Here is a 12853-nt window from a genome sequence, read left to right as displayed (position 1 = left end):
TCTGCCCCAGGACATCCACCAGGAGTCAGTGTTGAGCCTCTACCATATCCTGATAAGTGTGCTCCAGACCTTGGGCTGCAGGCGACAGTTGTAATGTCTGCAAACCTTGGGAGAACCCTACAACATGTGGAGAACTGTGTGGAACATCAAAAAAGGCATTGACCAATTTGGTGGAGGGGACAGACGCAGTTCAGCGTGCAGCAATGTGTGCTGGTGGACTTTGCTCTGAAGATTCTGGGAAGATGGGATAAAATGAAGGGCCATACTCTAAAGGGGGTGAAGGAGCAGAGAGATCTGGGTGTACACATCATGAAAGCTGGCAGTACAGGTAGAGAGAGAAGGTTAATGAAGCATGTGGTATCCTGAACTTCATTAAGAGGGCCACTGAGTCCAAGAGCAGAGAAGGTATGATGAACTGATATAGGATGTAATGTTGAGTCCGAACAGGATATTGGTGAGGCCTCTTCTGGAGTAATTGTGTCCGGTTCTGGTTGCCCTGTTACAGGGAGGGTATTATTACACTGGAGAGGGTTCAGAAGAGATTGACCAGGATGTTGCTGAGTGTGGAGGGTTTGACCTATAAGGAGGGGCTGGAACATTTTCACTGGAACAGAGGAGGTTGAGAGGTGACTTTGCAGAGACTTATAAACACATGAGGCCTATAAGTAAGGTAATTGGCAGGTATCTTTTCCCAAGGGTGGCGGGTTTCAAAACTTGAAGGTGGGTGGGCATATTTCTAAGGTTGGAGAAAGATTTAAAAAGGACATGATGGGCATTTTTTCTTTACACAGAGGGTGGATCGTATGTGGAATGAACTTTCAGAGGAAGTGGTGGATTTGGGTAAAGTTACAACGTTTAAAAGACATTTGGATAAGTACCGGAGTAGGAAATGTTTGGAGGGATATGGGCCAAGTGCTGGCAGGTGGGATTAGATTAGTTTGGGATGACGGTCAGCACGGAGTGGTTGAATCTGTTTCCGTGCTGAAGGGTCTATGACACAGGTTAGACCTCAGATCGAGTATGGTGTGGCATTGAGGGCACCTCGCTATGTGGGAGGGGATGGGAACACATCAGAGTGTGCACAAGTGATTGACATGGACGGTTCCAGGGATGAGAACGTCACTGATGAGGATAGATTGAGTAAATTGGGGTTGTTCATGGAGGCTGAGTGGAGCGCCAACAACGGTTTCCAAAATCATGAGGGCTCTGGCAAAACCATTACCCCTCGTAAAAGGGACGCAAACAGTGGGGCAGAGATTTCAAAGTGGTTCACAAAAGCAGCAAGTACTCAAAAAGAAAAGAAGTTTTTCACAGAGTGAACGCTTGAACTGCCTGGAAATGTGGTTTAAGCAAGATACTTGGGATATCTGGATAAAAATAGCTTGGGGAGGTGGGGTGCACAGGAACAGGAATTAGGGCAAGGGAGCAGGGAAGAGGGCAGGCGATTGGAGACCAGTCGAAATGCTCAGAGTTGCCACGGATGTGATTTTCAGAATGGACCCCTCTTGTGAGGAGGGGAGGGTAGTTTTAAGGCTGTACAGCATGAGAGTGAGAGAGAGAGACAGACGCAGAGAGACACAGACTGAGAGACGGACAGGCTGAGACACTGTGTGTGTGTGTGTGTGTGTGTGTGTGTGTGTGTGTGTGTGTGTGTGTGTGTGTGTGTGAGACAGGCAAAAGGAGACCGTGTGAGAGAGGCAGACTGAGACGGTGTGTGAGAGAGAGAGCTGGGCAGACTGACACTGTGAGAAAGACAGACCGAGGCAGACATACAGAGACTGAGAGATGGACAGACTGAGACTCTGTGTATGTGTCTGTGAGAGAGCGAGAGAGCTGGGCAGACTGACACTGAGAGACAGACAGACGGACACTGTGTATGTGTATGTGTGTGTGTGTGTGTGTGTGAGAGAGAGAGAGATGGGCAGACGAGACTGTGTGAGAGAGACAGACTGAGACACAGGCATACAGAGAGTCTGTGAGAGAGAGAGAGAGAGAGAGATGGGCAGACTGAGGCTGTGAGAGAGACAGACAAATAATCACCTAAAGGAGAAACGAGTGATGAAACCTTGAATAGTGTTGTTTTGTATTTTTTCTAACTTTGAGGTATAGGCTTTCCTTCCAGACCCGTCCCACCCCACCTCTTTTCCCCCACCCCGACTGATGACCAACATTCAGCTTCCTGACACACACGGCGCAGAGAGTGAGGGGGTGGTCTTTCAAAGCCTCGTGTTCGATCCCTGTAAACACCCTCGACTCTCAGTTTGCTGAATTTTGAGCATCTCTAAGCAGTTGCCGTTTCTAACCAGGCTGGAGCAGACACATCTATCCACCACCTGCCTCCTGCCCGGGATCTGGTCGGAACATTTTAATTTCCTCTCTCTGCCCCGATTGGATACACTAACATTCCAATGGTGACAATCGCTGAACCCAAGTGGACTGGCCAGGTGGGTCTGTTTCGGGGTGCCATGTACTCCCCAGGGTGGTGAGGACCCACTGATCCCAAGCTGAGCCGGGCTGGTGAAGGGAGGAGGACGTTCTACCAGAATGCCCCCCCCCCCCACCCCTCCTCAGCATTGGGGGTAAGACCCAGCACACAATGCAAGGCTTAAAGTACTGTTGTAATCTTCAGTCGCAAGTGTAGTGTTTTGATGCTGCTGCTTTTAAAAAGGTTATTTTGTACTTGGGCTTTTTTTTTGAAGAGGGGTTGTAAAGGCAGAGGTGCCGAAGAGTCTAGGGTTGAACACTAAACTAATGGACGGGGAATGGGCGGTTCTTCCAGGTTAGGTTTTTTTTCTCTAGCTTGTTTTTAGCTGTAGTAGCACAAAGTGTGTGAGTGCAGAAGAGCTGCAAGCTTCAGTAACTGATTTCTCTGAAATCTCTCTCTGGGTGTTGGTCCCTGCTGCCTCTAAGAACCTGTTTGAAATGACCTTTTTGCCAAGGGGTGTGTTTGTGGACCGTTACTGTATTGGAACGGTTACTTAGTAATAGTTACTGTATCAGGCCTGTTAAGTTTTCCAATAGTAATATTACTCTAACTTCCGCTTTCCTTCCTTTTGTGTTTCAACTGTAGTGTTTAAATAAATTCTGCTTTGCTTAAAGCTGAGTGGTTTGACTGGCTGCGTCCCACCTGAAACATCCACATCACATCTACCTTTAAAATAAGAAAGGGTTAGGGTCTAGGTGACCTGAAAATATTTTGAGGGGGGTGGGGGGGAGAGCGGTCTAATCTGGTCCATCTCTGTCTCCTCCAGTGTCTCGGACGCGAGCCTTCACCCAACTCTGTGCTCCATGCGGTATCCAGAAATGGCTGGAGACAGACTGTGCAATAAAGGCTAAATGGGGCCCCTGACGATAATCCGACAGTACAATGCATCCTATAGGCGGTACACGCTGCTGCTACTCTGCATCGCTGGTGGAGGGAGTGAATGTTTGTGGGTTGAGTTGGCGCGGTGGGCAAGGGGTAATCAAACGTTGTAGAACCATAGGAAGTAGGGGCAGGAGGAGGCCATTTGGCCCTTCGAGCCTGCTCCACCATTCAGCAGGATCATGGGCTGGTCATCCAACTCAGTCTCCTGTTCCCACTTTCTCCCCCATACTCTTTGATCCCCTGAACCCTAAAACCTCCATCTGACCCCTTCCTGAAAACAAGTGGCTTCAGCCACTTTCTGTGGCAGAGAATTCCACAGGCTCCCTGGGTGAAGACGTCTCTTCTTGGCTCTGTGTCTGGTATCCTTAGACTGTGAGCCCCTACTCCCATGAATTCACTGAAAAGTTTACAAGTCGCCATTTTCAGCGCCAATTTAGCACCAAGTGTACCAAGGTGCAGATTCTAGACCATAAATACTTATGAAAAGAAATGGAAAAACAAAGAAATATAAAGTCCAGCATTACAGACCTGCAAAAGTACAAAATCACAGTAATAAATGAGAAAAATAAAAAGTTTAGAATAAATTCTTTCCACAATAGTACAATTTTTAAAAAAAAAAATTTTTTACAAGAAGAGGAATAAGTCAATTTCGTGACTTTAGACTCGAAGACCTGACTCCCCTCTGCCCCTGTTGGAATCCTAAGCTGGACCCGCCACAGTACTGAAAGAAAGCTTCATGGAGTCACAGACTAACACCGAAGCTACCGAAAGGAGAGCCAGGCCATCACCAAAAGGAGTCCCAAGCCCACCATTGGAATCCCAGGCCTGGACCAATCTTAGCTTCAAAGCTATCGCCAAAGCAGCCCAGTCAGAGGCCAGGATGCCTCACGCCAGGGTGCAGCCATGAGGAGCGGCGAGATCCACACCACATTCTCTACTGCAGCAGCACCCCCCCAAGCCTCCTTCCTCACTGGAATAATTCCTTCCTTCTGCAGGGCAAAGGAGTCTGTCACCGTGTCCTCTCTCCAATCACCCCACACCCCCGTCCCAACTCCAGTGGGACCATGTGTTCTTTCCAGTTTGTTATTGTTGGAAACACCATTGCTCATAGGCTCTGATGAAGAGTCATCCCACCTGCCTAATTCAACAGGAATCCCCCTCGTCTTGGGCCTAACCTGTATCGTTAGAGTGGGATACCCTGGTTCCTGACTGCCTAATCAACAGGAATCCCCCTCGTCTCCATCCTAAAAGGGCCTCCCCTGTATCATTCGATTGGGATCTCCTTGAGTCCAGAGTCACAAAATGGACTTATTCTTCTTTTGTTTTAAAATCTCTTTTTTTTCTAAAAAAAATTATACTATCACGGAAGGGATTTATTCTGAACTTCTTATTTCTTTATTTTTCTCATTTATTACTGTGATTTTGTACTTTTGGAGGTCTGCAATGCTGGACTTTATATTTCTTTGTTTTTCTATATTTTTTTTCATAAGAATTTGTGCTCCAGAATCTGCACCTCGGTCCCCTTGCTCCTAAGCTGGCACTTGTGAAGGTTTCAATGTATTCATGTGAGTATATGTGACAATAAAGCTCATTCATTCAGTCAGAACCAGGGGCTCACAGTCTAAGGATACCAGACGCCGAACCACGAAGAGATGTCTTCACCCAGGGAGTTGGGGGGAGCCTGTGAAATTCTCTGCCCCAGAAGGTGGTTGAGGCCATGGCATTGTTTCCATGAAGGGGGTCAGGTGGAGTTTCTGGAGCTAAAAGGATCAAAGAAGTACCCCTTCCCCACCCTCCCCAACTCAATCCACTAACGTTCACTCACATCATCAGTGATGTAGAGTCACAGCAGCGTGTACCGCCTACAAGGTGCATTGTATTGTTGGAATATTGTCAGGGCCCCTTCCCCAAGCGTTTACTGTGCTGTCTGCCTCCAGCCATTTCTGGCTATCGCATGGAGTACATTGAGTTGGATGGAGACTAGCATCCGAGACGCTGGTTCTAGACTTCCCAGTCAACAACAATCCCCTCATCCCTGTCCTAAAGGGCCTACCCTGTATCCTTAGTCTGTGACCCCCCTGGTCGTGGGCTTCAAGAACATCCATCCTGCGTCTACCCCGTCCGCTCCTGTTAGAGTTGAACAGGTCAAACGCAGCAGGAAGAAAGACTTAAGGAGGAGTAAAATAAACCAGAAGAATTGTGGACGCTGGAGATCTGGAGCAGGGTCGGAGCTTGCTGGAGAAACTCACCAGGGTCTGTGGAGAGAGAGAGAGAGAGAGAAAAACAGTTCGAGTCAGGTCACTCATCGTCAGGTCTAGGAGGAGAGGGGTAGTGGTGAAGGCGGTGGGAAGGGGGCTGGATGCTTGAAGGACTGGCGCAGAGTGGATGGGCCAAATGGCCTTTGTGTACAAGCGGGAGGTCCAGTCAGTGGGTGCTGAAGCGGGAAGACCATAAGACATAGGAGTGGAAGTAAGGCCATTCGGCCCATCGAGTCCACTCCGCCATTCAATCATGGCTGATGCGCATTTCAGCTCCACTTGCCAGCATTCTCCCCGTAGCCCTTAATTCCTCTAGACAACAAGAACCTATCAATCTCGGCCTTGAAGACATTTAGCGTCCCGGCTTCCACTGCACTCCGTGGCAATGAATTCCACAGGCCCACCACTCTCTGGCTGAAGAAATGTCTCCGCATTTCCGTTCTGAAATGACCCCCTCTAATTCTAAGGCTGTGTCCACGGGTCCTAGTCTCCTCGCCTAACAGAAACAATTTTCTAGCATCCACCTTTTCAAAGCCATGTATTATTTTGTACGTCTCTATTAGATCTCCCCTTAATCTTCTAAACTCCAACGAATACAATCCCAGTATCCTCAGCCGTTCCTCATATGCTAGACCTGTCATTCCAGGGATCATCCGTGTGAATCTCCGCTGGACACGTTCCAGTGCCAGTATGTCCTTCCTGAGGTGTGGGGACCAAAACTGGACACAGTACTCCAAATGGGGCCTAACCAGAGCTTCATAAAGTCTTAGTAGTACATCTCTGCTTTTATATTCCAACCCTCTTGAGATAAGAGACAACATTGCATTCGCTTTCTTAATCACAGACTCAACCTGCATGTTTACCTTTAGAGAATCCTCGACTAGCACTCCCAGATCCCTTTGTGCTTTGGCTTTATTAAGTTTCTCACCATTTAGAAAGTAGTCCATTCCTATATTCTTTTTGCCAAAGTGCAAGACCTCGCACTTGCTCACGTTAAATTCCATCAGCCATTTCCTGGACCACTCTCCCAACCTGTCTAGATCCTTCTGTAGCCTCCCCACTTCCTCAGTACTACCTGCCTGTCTACCTAACTTTGTATCATCGGCAAACTTCGCTAGAATGCCCCCGGTTCCCTCATCCAAATCATTAATATATAATGCGAACAGCTGTGGCCCCAGCACCGAACCCTGCGGGACACCGCTCGTCACCAGCTGCCATTCTGAAAAAGAACCTTTTATCCCAACTCTCTGCCTTCTGTTAGATAGCCAATCCTCAATCCATCCCAGCAGCTCACCTCGAACACCATGGGCCCTCACCTTGCTCAGCAGTCTCCCGTGTGGCACCTTATCAAAGGCCTTTTGAAAGTCCAGATAGACCACATCCACTGGGTTCCCCTGGTCTAACCTACTTGTTACCTCTTCAAAAAATTCCAACAGGTTTGTCAGGCATGACCTCCCTTTACTAAATCCATGTTGACTTGTTCTAATCAGACTCTGCTCTTCCAAGAATTTAGAAACCTCATCCTTAATGATGGATTCTAGAATTTTACCAACAACCGAGGTTAAGCTGATTGGCCTATAATTTTCCATCTTTTGCCTTGATCCTTTCTTGAACAAGGGGGTTACTACAGCCATCTTCCAATCATCCGGGACCTTTCCTGACTCCAGTGACTCTTGAAAGATCTCAACCAATGCCTCTGCTATTTCCTCAGCAACCTCTCTCAGAACTCTAGGGTATATCCCATCGGGGCCAGGAGATTTATCAATTTTAAGACTTTTTAACTTTTCTAGCACTATCTCTTTCGTAATGGCAACCATACTCAACTCAGCCCCGTGACACCCTTTAATTTTTGGGATATTACTCCTGTCTTCCACTGTGAAAACTGACGCAAAGTACTTGTTAAGTTCTCCTGCTATTTCCTTATCTCCCATCACTAGGCTCCCTGCATCAGTTTGAAGTGGCCCAATGTCTACTTTTGCCTGTCGTTTGTTTCTTGGCAGATCTCTCGGAGCCGCTCTCTGCAGGGTTGTATTACCTGCTGAATGATGGAGTGGAGTGTGTTTGTCTTGGCAGGCAAGATCACAGGCTGTGCACTTGGCAGTGACTCCGGACACAGCTCGTACATAATGCTCGGTGCTTGTAAGAACCTGAGCAGCAGCTCGCTGCAGTGAAGATACTAATAAACTTTGCTCACTTCGCAAAACTGTCTACTGACCCACCCCACCCTCCCCCGATCACCTCTCTGTTACCTCACTGCTGTTCCCACAGTGTCAATTAGATGTCCTTAGATTCCCCCCCCCCCCAAGACAGGTGAGAAATAAAGTTGCTTTTCTTGGAAAATTCATTCACAGATGTGGGCGTCGCTGAGTGGGCCAGCACTTCTGCCCATCCCTAATTGCCGAGTGGGGGGCAACTGCATTAGAGTCATAGACTCTAATGACTGAGTATTTCCTGATGAGTATTTCCGGTATCTGCATAGACTAGAGAGAAGGACATAGTCACACAACACGGAAACAAGGTTCGGTCCAACCAGTTCGTGCCGAACATAATCCCAAACTAAACCAATTCCACTTGCCTGCTCCTGGCCCATATCCCTCCAAATCTTTCCTATTTATGGACTTATTCAAATGTCTTTTAAACGCAGTACCCTCAGCCACCACTTCCTCATGACGTTCATTCCACACACGAACCATCCTCTGTGTAAAACAAAAAGAAAATTTTACCCCTTGTGTCTTTTTTAAATTTCTCTCCTCTCACCTTTAAAATGTACCCTCCTAGTCTTGAAACTGCCCCATCCTCAGGAAAAGACACCTATCTATATCCTTTATTACTTTATAACCTTCTGTCAGCTTGCACGAGTGAACCATTTGGGTTTTGCGATGATTTACTGTAGCTGGCACTCCACTAACTTTTTAATTCCAGTTTGTTTTTATTTATTCAAATGTCAGGGTGGAACTTGAATTCCCCACAACTGTGGCTCAGGGTTAATAACCCAGACACATTACCACCGTGCCAACCCCTCCCTAAGCCATACAGTGACCCCTCAGTAGAAGGAAGTTGTGCACTTTATCATATTAATGATAGTAATCGAACATTCGCTTGTTCACCGGTCATTGATTAACTTTGCGTGTTAGTTTATTTAAAACAGGAGATATACACAAAAAATCCCAGGAAGGAAGGGCTTGTTATATGAAGAGTGGTGGAGGATTCTGAGTCTGCAATGGATGGGGTTTAGAAGGATGGGGGGGTGGTGGGATCTGATGGAAACATACAGAATACCAAGAGGCCTGGATAGAGTGGACGTGGAGAAGGGGTTTCCACTGGCTGGAGTTCCTCGGGCCCAAGGGCACAGCCTCGGGGTGAAGGGATGGACTGAGATGAAGAGGGATTTCTTCAGCCAGAGGGTGGGCACTCTATGGAACTCATAGAGGGCTGTAGAGGTCAAGTCATTGAGTATCTTTAAGACCGAGAGAGAGAGAGAGAGAGAAAAGTTCCCTATTAGTTGGGAGGGGCGCAGTCATGGGTTATGGGGAGAAAGTGGAAGAATGGAGTTTGAGAACCATATTAGCCATGTTTGAATGGTGGAGCCGATGGGCCGAATGGCCTAGTTCTGCTCCGATGCCTTATGTTCTGTGGTTTTTTTTTGAGTCTGCTCTACGTTCTGGTAATGGATGTGAACAGGATGGAGGAACATTGGGGTCATTGCCTCAAGTTACGAGGTTGACTGTTTTGAACTGAGACAAGAAAACATTTCTTCACCCGGTCAACCGGCTCAATCCTCTACCCCTGAAGGCGGGCTGAGGCCAAAGGGGCTGAGGGCATTTCAGGGGCAAAAGGTTGGAGGAACTTCTCGTGCACATGATATGGAGAGAGAGCAGGAGGACAGCATTGAAATAAAGAGCAGCCCTGTTGAATGGCAGGCTAGGATCGATGGAGCAAATGGCCTATGTAAGACATGTGAGTCTGTCTCTCAGGTGGGAAGGCAGACACGCTTTGGGGAGGAGAATTGAGAAGTGATTTCTCCCGTACGTTTCTGTGCAGTGTTTTATCTTGTTGATGCTCTTTCCAAGTACTCTAATGGGTGTTCAATTCTCTCTGTTTCAGGGTGTTTAAGAAGTCAAGCCCGAATTGCAAGGTAAGAGAACTTTGCTGCATTCTGGGGGGTTGAGAAAGCTGATATATGAGCCATCATTTATGGCCCATTCCAAATTGCCCCTGGAGAAAATGGCTGAGGTCAGTGTGATGGCGAAGGCCAGGGTTAGAGACACATTGTGCTTGGGTACATCTGCACTGGTCGTAGAGACAGATGTCTTCCCCCCCACCCCCACCACTATCCCATTCCATCCTGGAAGTTTGTCCACAGCACTGATGTTCCTGGTGGCTTTGCTGAATTGGGATGATTCTAATGCATGTGTTTCTACTGGTGTTGGTTTTATTCTGCACTGGGCTCAAGGTCACATTGGAGGATTACCGCTGCTGCCTCATGGCGCCAGGGACCCGGTTCGATCCCAGCCTTGGGTGACTGTTGGTGTGGAGATTGCACATTCCCCCTGTGCTGTGTGGGTTGCCTCTGGATGCTCCAGTTTCCTCCCACAGTCCAAAGATGTGCAGGTTAGGGTGGATTGACCATGCTAAATTGTCCCATAGTGCCCAGGGATGTGTAGGTTAGGGTGGATTGACCGTGCTAAATTGTCCCATAGTGCCCAGGGGTGTGCAGTTTAGGGTGGACTGGCCTTGGAAAATTGTCCCATAGTGCCCAGGGATGTGCAGGTTAGGGTGGATTGGCCTTGGGAAATTGTCCCATAGTTCCCAAGGGATGTGCAGGTCAGGGTGGATTGGCCTTGGGAAATTGTCCCATAGTGCCCAGGGATGTGCAGGTTAGGGTGGATTAGCCATGGGAAATGCTGGGTTACTAGAATTAGGAGTGGGGGGTGGGTCTGGATGGGATGCTCTTTGGAGGCATGGTGTGGACTTGATGGGCTGAATGGCCTGCTTCCACCCTAGCGATTCTATGTTTACGGATGACACACCCTTTCTCTGACATTGGGACAGATTTCCCTGACTTTGAGCTGGTCTGTTCAGGGCTGTCCTATCGCCTTACCTTTAATCACAGTGCAGACTGCTGGATTTTACACAAGAGCTATGTTCAATGGGACCAGCATTTCGCCGTGTATCTGCAAATCCACCCCTCTGCTAGATGGGGACAGTGTAGAAGGAGCTTTCCTCAGTTTCTAACCCTGTGCTGTCCTGGTTGTGGGTGTGTTTAATAGGGACAATGTAGGAGGAACTTTACTTTGTATCTAATCCTGTGCTGCCCCTGTCCTTGGAGTGTTTGATGGGGGAACAGTGTAGAGGGAGATTTACTCTTATGAAGTTGAGCAGTGCTGAAGTTTAACATTGTTGCTGTTCAGCAGTAACTTTGTTTAGTTTCTGTTACTAAGACTACGATATAAACTTGGCATTTCTTGGAAAACTCCTTGTGTCGATGTTTCACAGATGTGGTGTCCTTAGAATGGCTGGCTCTGATTGACATCCAGGAAGGCAGTGTCGTGTTTGGCAACAAGTCAGGATCAGAGATGGCATTTGTAACAACTTTGAATTTATTACTTCCTGCTCGGGGTCCATTTGGAAACGAGGATTACTTAGCTGGCTGCTCCTACCTCTGCAAACATTTAGCCACAAGACCTGGACTTGTAGTTTTGCCAATGAGCTTGGCTCAGCTCAATGGAAAACCGCATTCGCCTCTGAGATGGAGGTTTGTGGGAAAACTGAGCCCATAATGCAGACTATCAGCTTATTCCTGGGACTGGGGCAATAGAGCAACCCTGTGCTGTCCCTGTCCTGGGAGTGTTTGATGGGGGACAGTGTAGAGGGAGCTTTACTTAGTATCTAACCTTGGCATGGTGGCTCAGAGGATTGGCACTGCTGCTTCACAGCGCCAGGGTCCCAGGTTCGATTCCAGCCTTGGGCGACTGTCTGTCTGCACATTCTCCCCGTGTCTGTGTGGGTTTCCTCTAGGTGCTCTGGTTTCCTCCCACAGTCTAAAGGATGTGCAAGTCAGGTCAATTGACCATGCTAAATTGCCCATAGTGTGAGGTGCATTAGTCAGAGGGGTTACTCTTCAGAGGGTTGGTGTGGACTTGTTGGGCCGAAGGACCTGTTTCCACATTGTAGGGAATCTAATCTAATCTAAAAACAATCTTGTGCTGTCCCTGTCCTGGTAGTGTTTGATGGGGGACAGTGTAGCGGGAGCTTTACTCTGTAGCTAACGCCATGCTGTCCTGGGAGTGTTTGATGGGGACAGTGTAGAGTATTCCATCATGTGACCCCTTTCCTTATTCTCCAGCTTCAAGGAGAGGAAGTCCAGCTCTCCCACCTCAATGAATCATAGAATCTAGACAGTGTGAGAGGAGTCCATTTGGCCCATTGAGTCCACACTGACCCTCCAAAGAGCATCCCACTCATAACCAACCCCTTACCGTATCTCTGCAACCCTGCATTTCCCATTGCCAGTGCACCCTTACCTGGGTCAATTTTTAGCACGGCCAATCCACCCTAACTTGTACATCCCTGGACACTGTGGGGCAATTTAGCACGGCCGATCCACCCTAACCTGCACATCCCTGGGCACTATGGGACAATTTAGCACGGTCAATCCACCCTAACCTGCACATCCCTCGGCACTATGGGACAATTTAGCACGGCCAATCCACCCTAACCTGCACATCCCTGGGCACTATGGGACAATTTAGCACGGCCAATCCACCCTAACTTGCATATCTTTGGACTGGGAACAGCCCCAACCCCAGTACTTTTCTGGTCCGACTTGTCCTTTGTGTCAAAAAAGTGATGAGGACCACACACAATACCTGCCTTGGAAAAAGGCCATTTGGCCTGTCTAGTCCATTCGAGCATTTACCTTCCTCTCGGCCCTCCTCCCAACCTTCTTCCTCCTTCCCATATCATCATAACCCTCTTCTCTAATCCTCCATCTGCTCCTGTCATATCTCCCCTTTGTCTGCTATGTGTTGCTCTGTGGTGGCGAGTCCTATATTCCCCACCCTCTCTGGGTGAGCTGATTTCTTCTGCACACCCCTGTGGGTTTTCCTGCTGGTTGTGTGATACAGGAAGCCCTCTTGCTCGCAGTCAACTGTTCCACCTTCCCCGTCTCCACTCGATTGAAACCTTCACTCCCTGTTTGTTTGGGTTTGGTCTCTTTTGCTTCTGC

The 12853-nt window shown here is 48.2% G+C and overlaps 1 protein-coding gene across 1 annotated transcript in view; it reads left to right on the top strand.

The window, feature by feature from the left end:
* The window catches only part of LOC140492421 (arrestin red cell-like), an 83412-nt gene that overhangs the window by 51694 nt on the left and 18865 nt on the right, over positions 1–12853 (top strand). The window contains exon 2 of the mRNA XM_072591314.1: positions 9730–9760. Within this exon, the coding sequence (XP_072447415.1) occupies positions 9730–9760 (31 nt within the window). The remainder of the gene's footprint in view (positions 1–9729; positions 9761–12853) is intronic.

The sequence above is a fragment of the Chiloscyllium punctatum genome, chromosome 21 (assembly GCF_047496795.1).
Source record: "Chiloscyllium punctatum isolate Juve2018m chromosome 21, sChiPun1.3, whole genome shotgun sequence".
In the NCBI taxonomy this organism is placed as follows: domain Eukaryota; kingdom Metazoa; phylum Chordata; class Chondrichthyes; order Orectolobiformes; family Hemiscylliidae; genus Chiloscyllium; species Chiloscyllium punctatum.
This window is presented reverse-complemented; position numbering and strand designations above follow the sequence as displayed.